The sequence below is a fragment of the Pholcus phalangioides genome, unplaced genomic scaffold (genome assembly GCF_987345545.1).
Source record: "Pholcus phalangioides strain wild (caught in Gottingen) unplaced genomic scaffold, Ppha-v1.0 ptg000007l_1, whole genome shotgun sequence".
NCBI lineage: Eukaryota > Metazoa > Arthropoda > Arachnida > Araneae > Pholcidae > Pholcus > Pholcus phalangioides.
The window spans coordinates 23,770,485-23,787,662 of record NW_028301600.1 but is presented as its reverse complement, the minus strand read 5'-3'; the positions used below and the strand labels follow the sequence as shown (position 1 = coordinate 23,787,662).

The 17,178-nt window shown below is 42.4% G+C and overlaps 2 protein-coding genes across 2 annotated transcripts; one reads left to right on the top strand and one right to left on the bottom strand.

Moving 5' to 3' along the window:
- LOC149085088 (uncharacterized) lies at positions 1 to 3,273 on the bottom strand. The gene is made up of 2 exons (XM_089232878.1): positions 2,705 to 3,273; positions 1 to 2,093 (listed from the first exon to the last, which is right to left on the bottom strand). Exon 2 carries the CDS (start codon positions 2,087 to 2,089, stop codon positions 686 to 688), a length of 1,404 nt encoding a protein of 467 aa, XP_089089004.1. The 5' UTR covers positions 2,090 to 2,093; positions 2,705 to 3,273; the 3' UTR covers positions 1 to 685.
- Positions 3,274 to 3,329: 56 nt separating this feature from the next.
- Positions 3,330 to 14,540, top strand: LOC149085087 (uncharacterized). The gene is made up of 2 exons (XM_089232877.1): positions 3,330 to 3,557; positions 10,587 to 14,540. The coding sequence occupies exons 1-2, from the start codon at positions 3,330 to 3,332 to the stop codon at positions 14,334 to 14,336; spliced, it is 3,978 nt and encodes a 1,325-aa protein (XP_089089003.1). The 3' UTR covers positions 14,337 to 14,540.
- The last annotated feature ends 2,638 nt before the right edge of the window (positions 14,541 to 17,178 follow it).

Genomic DNA, 17,178 nt, shown 5'->3' with positions numbered 1-17,178 from the left:
TTATTTCAAAGAGGGGTCATTCCTAAATTAATCTTTTCTTCCACAAATTATTGTTTTTTTACTGACTTAGTTATTTTTCTAATGATTTTTTTTTTCATTCCTAAATTAAACTTTTGAATTCATTTTCTGACTTAGAAAAAATTTGCTCCTAAATTAAACTTTATTTTCTGACTTGGTTTTTTTTTTTTTCTCAACACCCTGGGAAATTTAAAGTTCATTACCGTTCTTTCAACTCTTTCCCAAATTATCGTTTATTTTCTGACTTCCCAAGTGATGAGATTATTTCAAAGAGGGGTCATTCCTAAATTAAACTTTATTTTCTGACTTTGTTATTTTTTGGAGGGATGCATTTTCTAACTTAATTTTTTTCTATCCCAAGATTTTCCCATAACGTCACTTCGAAGATATCACCAAAGAGAAGGATCTTTCCCAAATTATCGTTTAATTTCAGACTTTTTTTTTTTTTCTAACTTGGGGATCTTTCCTACATTAAACTTTATTTTCTGATGATTTTTTCATTCCTAAATTAAACTTTATTTTCTAAACTAAACAAAGATGAATCGTTTCATTAATTTTAAAATAAAATTTTTTTCAAGTCACAAATAAACTTTTGTATGTCCAAGCTGAAAAGTAAAAATAAACCAAAGGAGCAATAAAATACAAAGTCATTTTATATGATTTTCATTTATTTCAAATAAATTTCTTCTATCTTAGATTTCAAAACATCAAAATCAATCGCATTAAAACATTTTTCCGCTACATCGTAATTTTCCGCCAGAGTTTTAGCGACTTCGCGAAAGTCAATCAGGGTTAAAGCATGATCAAAATATTTATAAAACATTAAATTATCATTCAACTGCAGACATTCATGACCCAACTGATTAGCATATCCCATGGAACACCCATGGCAGTCAACAATTTTTTCGATGCTAGCAAAAAGTTTTTCACTCACCAATTTAGCCAAAATGTCGGTGATATCCATAGAACTCGTTCCTTTAGTTTGGTTTTCGCGCACACACACTTTCAGATAGTCCAAGCAGAGCGTTTTCTGCACGAGCTCACTGATCACGGTATGAAGTGGTTTATCATCCTCGCTCCAGAAGAGTGCCTCGATTGCCTGGAAAGTCATTTTGAGGGGGTTTTCGGAGCACTTGAAAATTTTGTTGTCCCCGCGATGTAGAGTTTGAATTAGCACATCATCACCGCTGTAGTCCACGATCAGGTTCTCCGACACTAGGAAAGTTCTATCAACGCGTTGCAGCATAGTACGACGAGAGAATTCGGTTCTCAAACATTCCCACACGTACGGCGAAAGAGTCACTCCATTTTTAGCTGGGTGCATGAGTCCATCGCGTTCGAAAAATTCTCGAATATGTACGCGCACTTCACCACTGAAGATCACGACGCTGACGAAAAAGTTCTCCTTCACGTGAAAGATGTTGGGAGGCGGCGCTTCCTTATTGAATCCACTGCTGCGAGATCTCTTAGCCGATGGTGGTTGAGTGTTCGGTGATGGGCGCTTGTTACTCGAAACCATTTTCCGGAACGTCAGGCTGAGTCGGACGTCTTTTACTTTTGGGTCTTTAGGTATCGCGTGACGCCACAGCTGGTTGGTTGGAGGTAGCATCGTCAGCAGGCTGTTGTGTTCCAGGATTCGGTCCACGGATTGGTGCCCCCGTCGAGAGAACACGAGCTTTCTTTCAGCGCCCAGGGAGAGGCAAGCGATGGGGTAATCTTTGACGAGCTGTGATTCGTCATCGGAATGCGGGGAGATGCTCTTGGTTCCATCAGAGTATCGGTTGACGACAACAAAGTTGTAGTCATGGCCTGAGATGCTCTCGACCACGGCTTTCAAATCCAAGAGGAGAGGTGTCCACGGTTGGGCCTGGAGGGTCATTCCGGAAAAGGTGTAGTGTAGGCCAGCGTCACCATACCCAGCATGCTGTCTGGGCATCGGATAAGTCTTGTCGCCAAACTTGAAGACGCATTCCTCTGCTGGACGGTACACGATTTCAGATTCGAGCTGGTGTAGTATCGCAACGGAAGTATCCAGTACGTTCCGAGCGTATTCATAGCGGAGGCTTTCCATCTGTCTAAATGAAAACAACGCATACAGTCTCTCTCCGCAACTCTCAAGATGAAAAAAAAAAAAAATTGCGAAATATATATTTTAACAGAAGTTTTTTTTTTTTTTAAGTTTTTTAAATTTTTATTATTATTATTATTTTACAAAATTAAATTTTTATGCATCTAACCATTCAGCGCATGCTACGACCTTGCTTCTTGCGCAATGCCCTTTTTGCAGAGGGTGAAACCCGCAAGAAGTCAAGGATTTTGGGAAGTTTAAGACTTTCACTGTCTCCAGGTTGAATCGTTGCTCTAGAAATTTTTTTTTTTGCCTGCAGTTCACATAAATGCAACTATATCTGTTATTAACAGTGGTGAGATGAATTTTCATTAAATTATAATCGAAAAGCCCTTCCCCCCATCTAATATTAAGAAGATTTCTGCTAACCCAGAGCATTTGTGGGAAATCTTCTTCGGATAGCTCCTTGCTAGAGAATGGCGGCTTGTAGAGAGAGTGATATACTCTCCCTGTGCTTAAATCAAAGCAAGCCATTTCCTTAACAACATATATCCCACTTTTAAGCAAGAATCCCTCAAAATCTAACACGCAAGAAGCCATAGAAAAAAAAAATCTTACCAAGTTGCGGAGAGAGAAGTGTATCCAAGCGAGCGAGAGAACTAAGTTAAGGAATTGTGTCTGTCCCGCAGTTTATATACTGCAGTTGCAGTTGATAAGCATAAGTATAGGAATATACTGTGAATCTCAAAGTGCACCCAGTAGCATCACTATCTCATTCACGTGAATCACTAATACAATATATTCATGTGAGCATGCATCACTGATACAGTACCAATATCTAATGATACACTATCCAATGTTACATGAATCACTGATAATGATGTGAGTAGCATCACTATCTCATTCACGTGAATCACTGATACAATATATTCATGTGAGCATGCATCACTGATACAGTACCAATATCTAACGATACACTATCCAATGTTACATAAATCACTGATAATGATATTGACGTGAGTATGCATCACTCGCGTTGCTTCGATTATTCTGCACGCGACACTGATAACTATATGAGTACTGTCTGCCCGAGTAATGACGCATAGCACACGAGACTCGTTATCGCTTCCTAACCCTTTATCTCATTAAAAGTATCATCTTCTTTGCAGATCCTCTCACTTCGTTTTTGAGTTTTGTCCAGACAGCATCAAGTTTTTTAGCTTTCGCTTCGTACGTTCGCGCAATGGCTAGTTTTATCGATTTCGGTATAAGTAAAGAAGAATTAGTTAGATTGTTGGAAAATGACGATAATTTCGTCAATGAATGTCTCAACGAGGATTTAGTTAGTGATCGCGATATAAAATTAATGATTGAGGATGAGGAGAATTTCATCCAGCAATGCCTGAAGCGTCCTGCGCCAGTAGAAGCTGGACCAAGTGGATATGCTCCGTCAGAGAAGAAGAAGAAAGAGGTTAGTTGTTTTTTTAAATTATCGCGCGTTAAATTTTATTCCAAATTAATTTTCAGGAGTAAATTTTATTTCGAGTTGAATTTATTTCATGTAAGGTATTTAAACTCATTTATTTAATGGTAGAGCTGCGAAACATCTGGGAATTTCATTACAAGTTAAATTTTATTTCGAGTTAAATTTAATTTCAAATCAAATTTATTTATGTCGCGAGTTAAATTTTCATTCATCGAAAAAAAAATTATTCAGTTGTATTTCATGTCGCGAAACAATTTCTCAGGCGTAAATTTATTTCAAGTTAAATTTATTTCATGTAAGGTATTTAAACTTTATTTAATGGTAGAGCTGCGAAACATCTGGGAATTTCATTACAAGTTAAATTTTATTCCGAGTTAAATTTAATTTCAAATCAAATTTATTTATGTCGCGAGTTAAATTTTCATTCATCGAAAAAAAAATTATTCAGTTGTATTTCATGTCGCGAAACAATTTCTCAGGCGTAAATTTATTTCAAGTTAAATTTATTTCATGTAAGGTATTTAAACTTTATTTAATGGTAGAGCTGCGAAACATCTGGGAATTTCATGTCGCGAAACAATTTCAAAACGACACAAGAATTCAAATAGAAATTTTTTTATTCAATTGTACATCAGCAGACTCGTGAATCAATTTATACATTTGCGCACTGGTGAGATTAACGGCTTTCGTAGTGGGCGCATTTCCGCTAAAATAGCGTATATCGTAGGTTTTATTACAATACGTGAGAAAAATATTTCCTCCCAGCGGAAGAGAGGAATTACATCTTTCAAAGTCCATTTGATTTTTATATGTTGTTGCTATAAGAGTAAATAATATAACAATCAGTATCGTGAATATGGCGAACATTCTCTTGTGTCTTATCAGTTCTCCATTACTCTCCAATTCGTAGGACCAGCAGCTCGGTAAATCGAATGACGGTACATCCGTTTTCCATGCGATACCCTGCTTTCTATTGTTTTGATCGTAGATCACGGCTTCCACTGTTGTTGGCATTTCAAAGCTCTAACCAAATATGTTTCAAAAATGGGTTTTTTATATAATCTCTCGGAGCTCCGGTTTCTTCTAGCGCTTTCAGGAAAATTTCTTGACCCACCACGGGTGATTTTCTCCGACCGACCACACTTGATATCAAATCGCGAATGTCGCTTCCTTTGATGAGTCTGCTCTTATAAACGATCGAGCCGTTAGAATTAATTTTTAATATGTTCGGATGCTTATTTATATGCGTGATAATTTTTTCTGAGTGCCCTCTTTGCGATTTCGGGACAGAAATCAGAGCTATTGGTAATTCGTCAACTTTCTTTTTCTTCTCTTTTTCTACTTCTTGAATTTTCGGTTCTGGTAACCGCGGTGGATTGTTCTCGGCGACGTTGATTCTCTTGTTCAGCAGATTCTGATAGAGTTTAATTTTTATAGCTTCGGGCTCCTTGCTTCGCAGTATTTTCAACATCTCGTTGTCCAACTCAGAAAGCTGCTCTTTTGTGGTCACATGACGCGATAACAATTGTTCTGGAACCAGAGCGAATTTCTGTGCGTGCTCCATTATCTCGTGAACAAAGTGGCGAGGGTTTGTATGGCGGCTGGGATTAACTGGAACAAAAAACCTCCTTTCTGAATCAGCACGCGCTTTTTCTCGTATAGCGGCGTCTTTTTGCAGGCGAGTTTGCGAAGTGTATTTCTGTGCCTTTTCAGTTTATTTTTCTGTTTTGAGGATAACGGTATGACACCCTTCAAAATATTGAGTGAGCACTCGCAGACTGTCTTTAATGCTGATTTCGGTAATTTCTTCAACAAATCCTTACGTTTATTCCTCGGACAGGCAGAGAGTAGACGAAGCACTTGTTGCTTCTCCAATGCCATACTTTAAAATAACGATGTTTTTATTCCAACCATATGCTATATGCTATAGCCTTCTTCAGCGCGCAGTGCTTTATCATGTTTTCGTGGAGAAAACAGTTCGCGCTCACTTCTGGCAAGTCCACAATGTTGGGGCAGAGAATCGCATCTAGATTATAAACTTTTAACCCGTACTGCTGCAGTAGCATCCGACACTTGTCGTGGCCTTTCGTATACAATACGACTTTTGATAATCGCTGCAAATGTTGCTCCAGCATTTCAAAAGGTACATCACCCGCCGACCACGATATTTCGTGTATGTTGTTGGTGACGTAGAGACATTGGTGTCTATCTCTAGGAGATAATTCCGAAAACTTTTTGGGCGGTTTATATACATAGTGAAAATTTTCTCTCGAATGCATGAAACACCACGCCAACTCCTTGATTATGAATGTTCTATCCGACAGCTGGAAACCCTCGACCTCTATCACAGCCGTCATGTTCGAAAATGGAAAGTTTCATTTCCTGGGTTTATAGATATATTGCGTCTGCCCAGGTAACACGTTAGTGCGCAGGCGCATTTCCTCCTCCGTCTCGGGTCGTAAATCAACCATTAAATACGAATACGGTTTTTTCGTGCTATCCTCGAACACCTCGTTGAAAAATTTGATTTTATTGGGAAACAGCTGACGTCCCAGGTGGGTCACCTGACTGACATCTCTTCTATTTTTGAATAGAAACATATATTGCGCGTTCAGAGAAACGTTTCTCATTTCCCGCCCCTGGTGAAACACGTTCTGCACTATGAAAATCACGGTCAATTTTCTGTGGTGACTGTACTTTGTGAAAAGGTTTGCTAATTTTTTCTCGCCCGATAGCTCGTTCATGAGGTCATCTAAAATCACCAAGCTGTCTTCTTCCACGCTTTCGAAATTGCTCCCCTCTCGAAACTCAACGTAGTCTTCCATATCTTCGAACAAAGTCTGATATTCGCCGTAAAACCATATAACTCGTTTCGGACGAGGCTCTCGAAACATTTCGTTTCTGTGTTTTAATAGTTCTCTGAGAAAATATGTTTTTCCCGAACCGGTGGGTCCGGCAATGAGCACGGTGCTCGGATGTGTCAGCTTGAAAGGTTCCATAGTAAATGACAAATGAATGAATTTTTTTTCTCTTTTATTTAACAGAAAAATTTTTCTTTACAAAGCTTGCTACGCGCATATCGTTTTGCATATTAAAACGCGATACAATATTATTCATACTTTTGCCGATACATCGAGAATAGATAAAAAAAATCACATAGTGACCGCACACGGTTGTCTTATCTGATTGTAACATGACGTCATTATAGTCGACGCGCGAGTAGCGTCGTAGAAATCTGTTTATGTGTCCCTTCTTGAAATAGGTGGGCGGGTTCCCGTAAGAGTCGAAGAAATCAGCTCTCGCTTCGTTTTCGATGTAAATAGCCAACCAGTGCGTTCCGGGTTCATTCTCTCTGTCCGTGTTCACAACCAGTGCAGCGGGATAAGCGATCACATTTTCGGGTAAATTGTCACTCGCAAAAACACCTAGGAAAGCCTTTCGAGTGTGGGGGTGTGTCGAGAGGGCGTGCTCTATCTGTTTAGTGTTCATCCCGCAAAGTCACACAAGACGCTTCTGGACTTTGTTATTTCCACCAACGATTCGAATTCGGCAAATATGATAACCGACACGGTCTTGGTCAAGGCTGAGGAAAACTTGAGTTCCACTCGCAGATTACCCTGCTTTTGTAGGTGCACGTGTCCGCAGTCACTCATGTCGGGTATCAGGTTGAAGGCGAAGAGGCTGTAACCGCCGGCTTCATATTCTTCTCTGCTCACGTCACATCCTTTATCTTCTCCGGGCCTTCCGGTGCCCACGAAGAGTGTGTTGTAGGCTCTGATGACGTGTCTGTTCCTAAAGTCTGGTTGTAGCGACGTGTGGGGGACGGGTCTTCCATCGATAGAAACAGAAACAAAGTTGACGTTGTTGTGCTTGAAGTCGAAGGGGTTCAAACCGAACGTTCCGTTGAATGCTTCCGTGTCCACCATGCCCATAACCAATCGCTTAGGCATGACACCCAGAAATACGTTATCTTGCACGAAACTCATGCTTCCCATGGATATCGAATAGACCTTGCATATCACGCGGTTAATGCAATATTTGGCTGTTGTTTTCTCGAGCGCCATGGCATGCGCTACAGCCACAGCAGGATTCATTCTTACTTTACGCACAAAAATACTCGCTTGCTCGATAACCACGTCGCAACCCTGAGCAGCAGTGATCAGAAAGAACTCGGGTTTCGATCGAACCAGTCTCATCTTCAAGTCCACGAGAGAGAGCATCAGCTTCGGTTGATAGAATATGTCGACGTGAGGCACGCCCATCATTTCAAAAGAATTTTCCGCGAGTTTAGCTCTCTTCTTGGCCCCTTCGTTCTTGGTGAGGTCAGACATGTGACCTGCAGTGTCCTTGTAGTAGCCCTCGGCTGTCAGGGGTCCTCTCTTTGCATCCGATCCGTAGTTAAGCAGTGTTTCCAGGTAAGCTCGATACGGATAAGTGTGTGATGAGTTTGTGAGCGTTCTTCCATTCAACGTGACGTCAATCTGAGAGAAAAGGGTATGCAAGAAATTATTCGCCGTCGATACGGCTTCGGCGGTTTCTGGTTTTGTCACCTTTACTCTGACATACAGCTGAGTGGCAGAAAGGTCTATGTATTCTTCGGCACTACCGGCCACGTGAAATTCGATGGGGGCCCCCGAATCACGCACTTGAGATATGGGATGGTACTGGACCCATTCGGCTGATTCTATAGAGGTTTCCGTGGGTGGCACCGTGAACAGATCGGCTTCGCTTTTCAAACATTCATGAGAATTTTCGTGGATTAAAGCCATCGCTGAATATATCGGATGTCGACAGCTTTCTAGCTCTCTTCTTACTGACGGTTTTCTTGACGAGTCTCTTCCTTTTATTCTTTCCTCCGAGCATGGATTTGATTTTATTGGCCCCCTTATCCGTGAGAGACCTTCCGGCTTCCTTGGCACGATCGCGAGCTGCGATCTTTGCGTCTTTTCCTTGAACGATGTCGTTGGCGAAATCCACACCAGAGCGCAACAGTTGAGAACCGACTGCCTTGGCACCGCGTTTCAACAGGGGCACGGCCGATCTGAAGAGAGAGCTGAATATAGATCCGAGGCCATAACCTCTTTGCAGAGCGCTACCCTGATAATATCCGAGTCCGTTTCCAGCCTGAGCGAGATAATAATCGTTGATGCTGTGGGCACAGCTCCGGTACGGTTTATAATGCATGTCGCAGTCTAAAGTGTAGTTTCACTATCACCTTTCCACGTTGAAATGTGAAAAACTTGCCCATGTGCGTCCTTAAATACATGTGAACGATGTCGAAACTCTTTCTGGCCAGCGGCACGTAATGGGCGCGTTCGAAAGACACGCTGACGATATCCCCGTCCTGACCGCTAGTTTTCACGATTCTCAGTAGCGGGGCGTAGGTGTTACCCACGACCTGAGGTTCGACCAGGTTGCAGTACACGTACAAGAGATGAAAGTCTAATTTAGGATCGGCTGTGAAAGGACCCTCGACTATGGTCGGACCCTCTATCAGGCCGGGTTCGAAACCCAGGTTTTCGGCTATACCGTGTCTGAGACTGAGCTTGGTGTCTTTCTTGAGGTTCACCTTAACTTTTTTCGTGATTTTATTGTACGTCACACCAATCTTGTCTTGAAAATTTTGAGTGGATATGGCTTTGATCAGTTCGGGGGTCGTCTCGTAGAAACCCGGGGCTATGCGACCGGTCTTCATTATCTTGTTTCCGACATCGAATTCGAAAGTGTTTGTCTCTTGAGTGATGTTGTGGAATGAATGGGGATAAATTATCTCCGACAGTGCGACTTCCATCTCGGATTCGAATTCCAGGGTGTTTGGAAGTTTAACCACGAAACTCGAGAGCGTGTTGTCGGGAAAAAAGTCTCTGGAAGCATCGCTGGGTAGAGTGAGATAGAAAGAAGCCATCTCTGAAATGACAGATGCGCGCACTGTTTCCGGGTTTTTATAGGACCACCCACGCGTTGAATTTTTTCGGATACCCCCGAAATTTCACGAGGTATTGAATAATTCCTTTTCTTCTCCTCTTCTTTAAAACTTTTTCAATCGGAAATTTTTCTCCCATCTTTACACCTACCATCTCTTCAGCGTAGAATGTGCCCTTGATTTCTTCCCCCATCAGGTCCTCGAGCTTGTAAACGGGAATTTCCCTTTTCACGCACTCGGTCACCACGAATATCTCTTCGGTGAAATTAGAATCGTACCCCCTCTCGAAGGTGTGTTTTGATCTTGTGATGCGCACGTGATCACCCACTTTAAACTTGCAATCTTGTTTCTTGGGTGTATCCCCATAGAGATTGTTCCACACCTCCGGCTCGTTTCCGGGGTTCACGTCCACGGGCCTCATTTTTATAGACCTGTGATACCTGTGATTGTAACTCCACACGAGGTCTTCGATCATGTCGATGTAGCGATACGTGTTCTTGGCAGTGAAGTACTTGTACATCCAGTTTCTGAGAGACCTGTTCCATCTTTCCACCACGCTGGCCTTTATCTGTTCGTTCTCCGTAGTGAAAAACTTTACACCTTGACGCTTGAGGTAGCGCTGGACTGGTGACGCTATAAATTCGCGCCCCTTATCGCTCTGTAGCGCCACTGGTTGACGTTGTTGAAAGATGCTTTCTAAAGCTTTGGCCACGCTGTCACCGGTTTTCCTTTTGAGAGGCACGACGAAACCGTACTTGGAAAAGACGTCGATGCACGTTAAAAGATAGTTGTAACCATCGTTGTGAATTGCTAGATTACGCATGTCCACCAAGTCGATTTGAAATTGACTGTTTAGACCGGCCACTATTGTTTTGTTGCGGGGAAACACTTTTTTAATGGATCTGTGTGTACGTGTACGCTCTCTCGCCAGCCAACCAATCTCTGATTTCTTTTTTCTTTGATGACTTGAGCACGCGCTTGAGGGCGGATACGCCACCGAAACTAGCGGGAAGACGTGGGTTTCTATACCTCTCATCCATTGCTTGTGTTAGACTTACGTGTCCTACATTCCCTTTTTATTTGTTTTTCAGGAGCGACACCTATGCGAGACGTGCGGCAAGGAGTTTTCCTTGCGTAGGAATCTGAATCAGCACAGGCTAACGCATGGCGAGCGTCGCCACAAGTGTTTGGTGTGCGATGCAGCGTTTCACCGCAAGAGCGATTTGATGCGCCACCAGCGTGCCATGGGGCATGGTGCGCCACCCCAGCATGGTGTGCCCCCACAGTGGGCACAAGGAGCACCACCACAGAGGCCATCACCGAGCCATCACCGAGCAGGACCACCCCAGCATGATGCGTCCCCACAGTGGGCGCAAGGAGGAGCACCACCACAGCGGCCATCACCGAGCCATGGGGCACAGCAGCAGCTTGGAGCACCCCAAGGAGGAGCACAGCTAGGAGGAGGAGGGCAAGTCAGGCGCGCACTCGACATGTTGTCGACGCACGAATTGATCCCCACCCCAGACACCGAAATGGATATGACCACCTTCCTCGACAGCGTGAGAGAGGAGTTGACGCGGCTGTTGAGGGAGGACATGACCACCCACAGGTCCCTTAAATGGAACATCGTCGCGACTGCTGTTTTTTCCAGGAAAGGAAGTGACGGCGAGGACGAGTTCTGCAACGGGTATCTTCGAAGTAAAATGCTCACCACTTTAACCGCCGACCAGATAGAAGAGCACCTACAAATAGCCTTCGTAAAGGTAAAGCAGGCGACAGAGGATTTTGAAGGCAGCGGAAGTGGTTGGGTGCTCGAGCGCGTGCTCTTGCTTGAGCTAAACACGGCGCAATACCAACCACTAGCGGCCGCCACTTATATTCCGCTGCCAAAGGGGGTAGCCAGCAGAAGAGCAGTGGTAAATGTAAAGAACGATGATGAGAAATGCTTTCTCTGGTGTGTGTTGGCTGCCCTACACCCGGTGAAGCAAAACCCCGAAAGGGTGTTCAACTATATTCAGTATGAGAATGAATTGAATACCAGTGAATTAGTATACCCGGTGACACTTAAACAAATCCCACGGTTCGAAGCTGCGAATTCAGTGCGCATTAACGTCTTTGGGTTGGAGGGGGGAGAAGTCTTTCCTCTCAGGATTAGTGAGGTGGTGTCTGGTACACCAATCAACCTCTTGTTCATCAGCAACGAGACAACGTCGCACTACTGCCTCATCCAAAACATGTCTCGTTTGCTTTCCTACACGACCAAGTATGAAGGTGCATCCCACTTTTGCAATTATTGCTTGCAACGCTTCTCCTCCCTCGAGCAGCTGAATGCGCACGAACCACTTTGCCAGACACACGGTCTGCAACGAGTGACGTATCCCGGTGTAGACGACAACGTGATGTTCTTCAAGAACAACCATTACCAGCTGCACGTTCCATACGTCATATATGCGGACTTTGAGGCGATCTTGGAGAAGGTGGACAGCTGTAAGCCGAACCCGTCTCTCTCTAGCACAACCCAGAAGAGCCTTCACCGCCCCTGTGGATTCGCGTATACGGTCGTGGGGCCCGATGGCGTATACGTGAAAGAGCCCACAGTGTACAGGGGTGAAGATTGCGTGGACGTCTTCTTCCGGTGTCTCGTCGAAGAAGAACGAGTGGTTATGGGCAAGCTCGACAACCCGGTGCCTCTGCAGATGACAGCTGAAGATGAAGAGAGATTCGGGAATGCGACCACTTGTATGGTGTGCGACCGCCCACTCGGTGACGACAGGGTTCGTGACCACTGTCACATCACCGGTGGTTTTAGAGCGGCGCTGCATCAGAAGTGCAATCTCCAGCTCAGGTTAAGACGTCACATCCCGGTTATATTTCACAATTTACAAAACTACGACGCTCATTTCCTGATGCAAGGACTTTCCCGGTACCCCGATCGCAGGATCCAGGTGATCGGGAGGAATATGGAGAAATTTATCTCCTTTTCTCTCGGTCGCCTGCGATTCCTGGATTCCAACCAGTTCTTGGCGGCGTCGTTGGATTCGCTCGTGCAAGCGATGAACCCCGGTGACTTCAACAACATGAAGAAATGTTTTGGAGCTACGAGTCATCTTCTTCAACGTAAAGGATGTTATCCGTACGAGTACGTTGACTCGTTTGAGAAGTTCGAAGATCCGGTGCTGCCCCCACGAGAGGCCTTTTACACCTCTCTGGGGGATCAACATATAACCAGTGACGAGTATACATATGCGCATACCGTTTGGAGAGAATTCCGGTGTTCCAACCTCGGTGATTACCACAACCTCTACGTGAAGACTGACGTGCTGCTTCTCGGGGATGTGTTCGAGAGTTTTAGAAAACTCTGCGAAGAAAACTACAAGATCGACCCGGTGCATACGTTCACATCCCCGGGATTGGCCTGGAACGCATGTCTGCGAATGACCGGTGTCAAGCTCGAATTGATCAACGATCCGGACATGCATCTCTTCATGGAGAAAGGTATCCGAGGTGGGGTCTCAGTGATCTCCAAGCGGTATGCGCGAGCCAACAACCCGTTAATACCCGGTTATAACCCCAGTGAACCTACATCATATATCATGTACTATGATGTGAATAATTTATATGGAAAGTGTATGATGGAGCCCCTCCCGGTGAGAGACTTCAGATGGTTGTCCCCCAGTGAACTTGAGAGCATCGATTTTCTCAACATCGATGACAACGCCGTCAAGGGGTATATTTTAGAAGTGGACATGGAATACCCGGTGAAGTTGCACGACGAGCACAATTGTTTCCCCTTGGCGGCAGAAAACATTGAAATTACTGGTGACATGCTCTCTCCATTCATCAGAAGACCCGGTGATAAACCATCCAAAAAGCTCTCACCAAATCTGATGAACAAAACTTCCTATGTGATCCATTACCGGTGCCTGAAGTTATACACGTCGCTGGGAATGAAGCTGACGGGTGTTCGGCGTGCAGTCGAATTCACACAGGAGCCCTGGATACGCCCGTACATAGCGTTCAATACGGAAAAGAGGAAGCAAGCCCGGTGCGAATTCGAAAAGGACTTCTATAAGCTCCTCAACAACGCTGTGTACGGGAAATCGCTAGAAAATTTGAGGAAGCACGTCGACATCCGTCTCGCCAACAATCAGAAGAGCTTGAGGAAGCTAATATCATCCCCGGCATTCGAATGCTTCAGGATAATCACCGGTGAGTTAGCCGTCATCAAGATGTTGAAGACGAAAATCCATCTGGACAGGCCCATATATACCGGTGTCACGATTTTGGACCTGTCCAAACACTTGATGGCGGACTTCCATTATAATTTTATGAAGAAAAAATACGGACCCAGTGTGGAAGTTTTGTTCACAGATACAGATTCATTCCTCTACGAGATAAAAACCGGTGACATTTACAAAGACATGAGGGAGGAGCTCCACAGATTCGACACGTCAAATTACCCCGGTGATCATCCTCTGTTTAGCCTGCAGAATAAAAAAGTGGTGGGCGTCATGAAGGACGAGAACGGCGGCGAACCCGTTGTGGAATTCGTCGGATTAAGATCAAAAATGTACAGCATGGTCACAGCAGTCGCGGAGAAAAAGACCGCCAAAGGGGTCGTTCGTGCGGTTGTTAAAAAACAACTAAAACATCAAGATTATCTGGCTTGCCTCCGTAACAACTCCTCGATCAAAAATACTATGCTAAAAATCTCCTCCAGTAACCACAAACTTCAAACGGTCGCCCTCCGCAAAACGTCGCTGTGCCCTCGCGACGATAAACGCTATATTCTCGGTGATGGCATTAAAACATATGCGTATGGCCACTATGCCATTCGATGAACAGTGCTACATGGACACTGATGTACATATTTTTTCCCATTTATTTTAACATATTTTTCCATTTATTTTGTATATATTTTTTTCCATTTATTTTGTATATATTTTTTTCCATTTATTTTGTATATATATTTTTTCCATTTATTCTTGTATATATATTTTTTCTCATTTATTTTGTGTATCATTAAAATTTAATTTTCTTTATCATCAATGCTTCTGTCATTAATTGAGTTACGTGTGATTTTTTTTTTTCAGCTTGAGTATGATGAAAAGTCAATAACATTTCTTTTTGAGGGAATTTTATTTTACAGCTTGATATGTGAAAAAAAAAGTTTAATTTAGGAATGAAAAAAAAAAATCATTAGAAAAATAACTAAGTCAGTAAAAAAACAATAATTTGTGGAAGAAAAGATTAATTTAGGAATGACCCCTCTTTGAAATAATCTCATCACTTGGGATGGAAAAAAAAAATTTAGGAGCATCCCTCCAAAAAAAAAAAAACAAGTCAGGAAATAAAGTTTAATTTAGGAGCAAATTTTTTCTAAGTCAGAAAATGAATTCAAAAGTTTAATTTAGGAATGTTCCCTGAAAAAAATCATCACTTGGGAAATAAAGTTTAATTTAGGAATGACCCCCCTGAAAAACGATAATTTGGGAATGACATCATAGGCAAGAACGATAATTTAGGAATGACGTCATAGGAAGCGCCATCTAGCGAGCCTCAACAAGTGCGAAGCACCCATTTGTTTGATGCGCAGCAAGTGGGGAGCCCTATTGTTTGATGCGCAGCAAGTGGGGAGCCCTATTGTTTGATGCGCAGCAAATGCGCAGTCCTATTGTGCACCAAAACCGCTAAAATCACCCTACTGTGGCCTGTGACCTCAAAACCTAATTTTGTGAAAATTAAGTAAGCGGTATATTTACATATGACTACGGTGCAATTCCACATAACTTAAGTGGCCCGTGCCTCATTTCTTGATCAAATAAGAGACATAAGGGACAGGCAGCATATTCACAGGTCACTTAATGAACCCACGGCATATTTACAGATCACTTAAGCTACCTGCGACACAGTTACAACGCATTTAAGCAGCCCGTGGTGCAGTTTCACATCACTCAAGTTACCCGCGCCACGGTTCCAGATCACTCAATCAGCTGGCGCGACATATTTACAAATAACTCAATCAGCTGGCGACACATTTACAAATAACTCAATCAGCTAACGACACATTTATAGATCACTCAAGTGACCGGCGACATATTTACAGAGCCCTGAAGTGACCTGCGGTACAGTTTCACAGAATTTAATTGGCCCTCGGTGCAGTTACACATCACTTATGTTACCCACGGCACATTTACAGATCATTCCGGTGGTCCGCGACAGGTTTGCAAACCAATGAATTGGCCCGCACTCTCCTAAAGGTTCAGCACCTTTGTTCTAGGGAGTTCACGAGTGAGAATCGAGTAAAAGGAGAGCCTTCACAGGGGATTGGGGGGGGGGGGCACAGAGAGCCCAAATAAATATACAGACGTTACGAAATAATTCAGGGAAGTGAAAATATTGGGGGGGGGGCCGTCTGATTTTTTTAGAACTTGGCACAAATAGTAGTCTTAAACAATCGACCTTAAGCTGTAAACACAATTTCCTTAGAATCAATTTGATTTCAATAAGTAGAAAGCTCAAGCTGTGGATGTTGGGTCCTTGGTTAATTTAGATAGGGAACCTGCAAGAAGAAAATATAGTAAAAAGATAGTCACGAGTGAAAAACGATCAAAAATACTTCTAATATAATATCTCTAATTATAAACCATAATTATAGCCACTAAATGTGATTACTCATTTTTTTTTTGTCGGAATCCTCTCCGATACATATTATTTATTCAAAGATAAGAAAAACTTCAGTGGAAAAAAATTTCCTGTGAGTGAAAAAAGCTCTCCGGGACCGTCCATCCCTTTGGGAAAGAGTGCAAACCATCTGGTCATGTCTGTCTGTGAGTGAAAAGAATTTGACATTTTTTGTGTAAAATATGGGAAATAATATCAATTAAGCCTCATTAAATCTCTTATATGAAAACTGTATGTGTGCGTTTAGTTCATTTAGCACGACTGCGGTAAAAATCATTAAAACAGAAAAACCGAAAATGCTGAATTTTCTATGACCTTAATATCATACGAGTTACTTTTTATAATGTTTTAAATATTTATACAAATTAAAATACAAAGGCCACGACAAGAGAGCAAATTGCCCAACGAGGTAATTGAATTTATTTTATATTTTAAGATGGCGAAAAATTCGGGGAAAATCAGTGTGGCAATTTAAATATATTTTTAGCTATTCTAATCTTCATCTTCTTCAGGCTTTACCGTATCCAGTATTTTATCTTTCCCACGAGAAAGGCGAAGACAAAACACACAAATTTATCATCATTACTTTCATTATAATGCTATTGCAGTTCATTTTAAAGTTCATTTTTAAGCAGTTCAATTTCAACTAAGAATTGGTAATTAACCCAGATCAGAGGATCATCAATAAGTATTTTGAAATAAAAACAAAAATTAAATCCTTTATAATTTTATTTTTGTTATACTCTATTTATATTCCTTGAGTACTTTCTATTATTAGATTTATATATTCCTTCAGGCTTAGACACTTAAATGAAGCTAAATAATAAAATTAGAAAAAGGTTATTAATTTTTGCAATCATAATGTTAATGATTGAAATTCTCGTTCATTAACTCCATCGCTGGCGAGTTTTCTTTAAATCCTTTAACGTGGGAAGCCATCCGTAATTTGTTTATTGAACATGGAAAATCTGAATCAAAATAGAAGCAAATCGTCAAATA

Excerpts from the sequence above, each read along its gene's own strand:
- LOC149085088 (XM_089232878.1), bottom strand. The coding sequence starts at position 2,089 with ATGGAAAGCCTCCGCTATGAATACGCTCGGAACGTACTGGATACTTCC.
- LOC149085087 (XM_089232877.1), top strand. The coding sequence starts at position 3,330 with ATGGCTAGTTTTATCGATTTCGGTATAAGTAAAGAAGAATTAGTTAGA. Across the intron at positions 3,558-10,586 it reads CAGAGAAGAAGAAGAAAGAG|GAGCGACACCTATGCGAGAC; the intron begins GTTAGTTGTTTT and ends TTTGTTTTTCAG.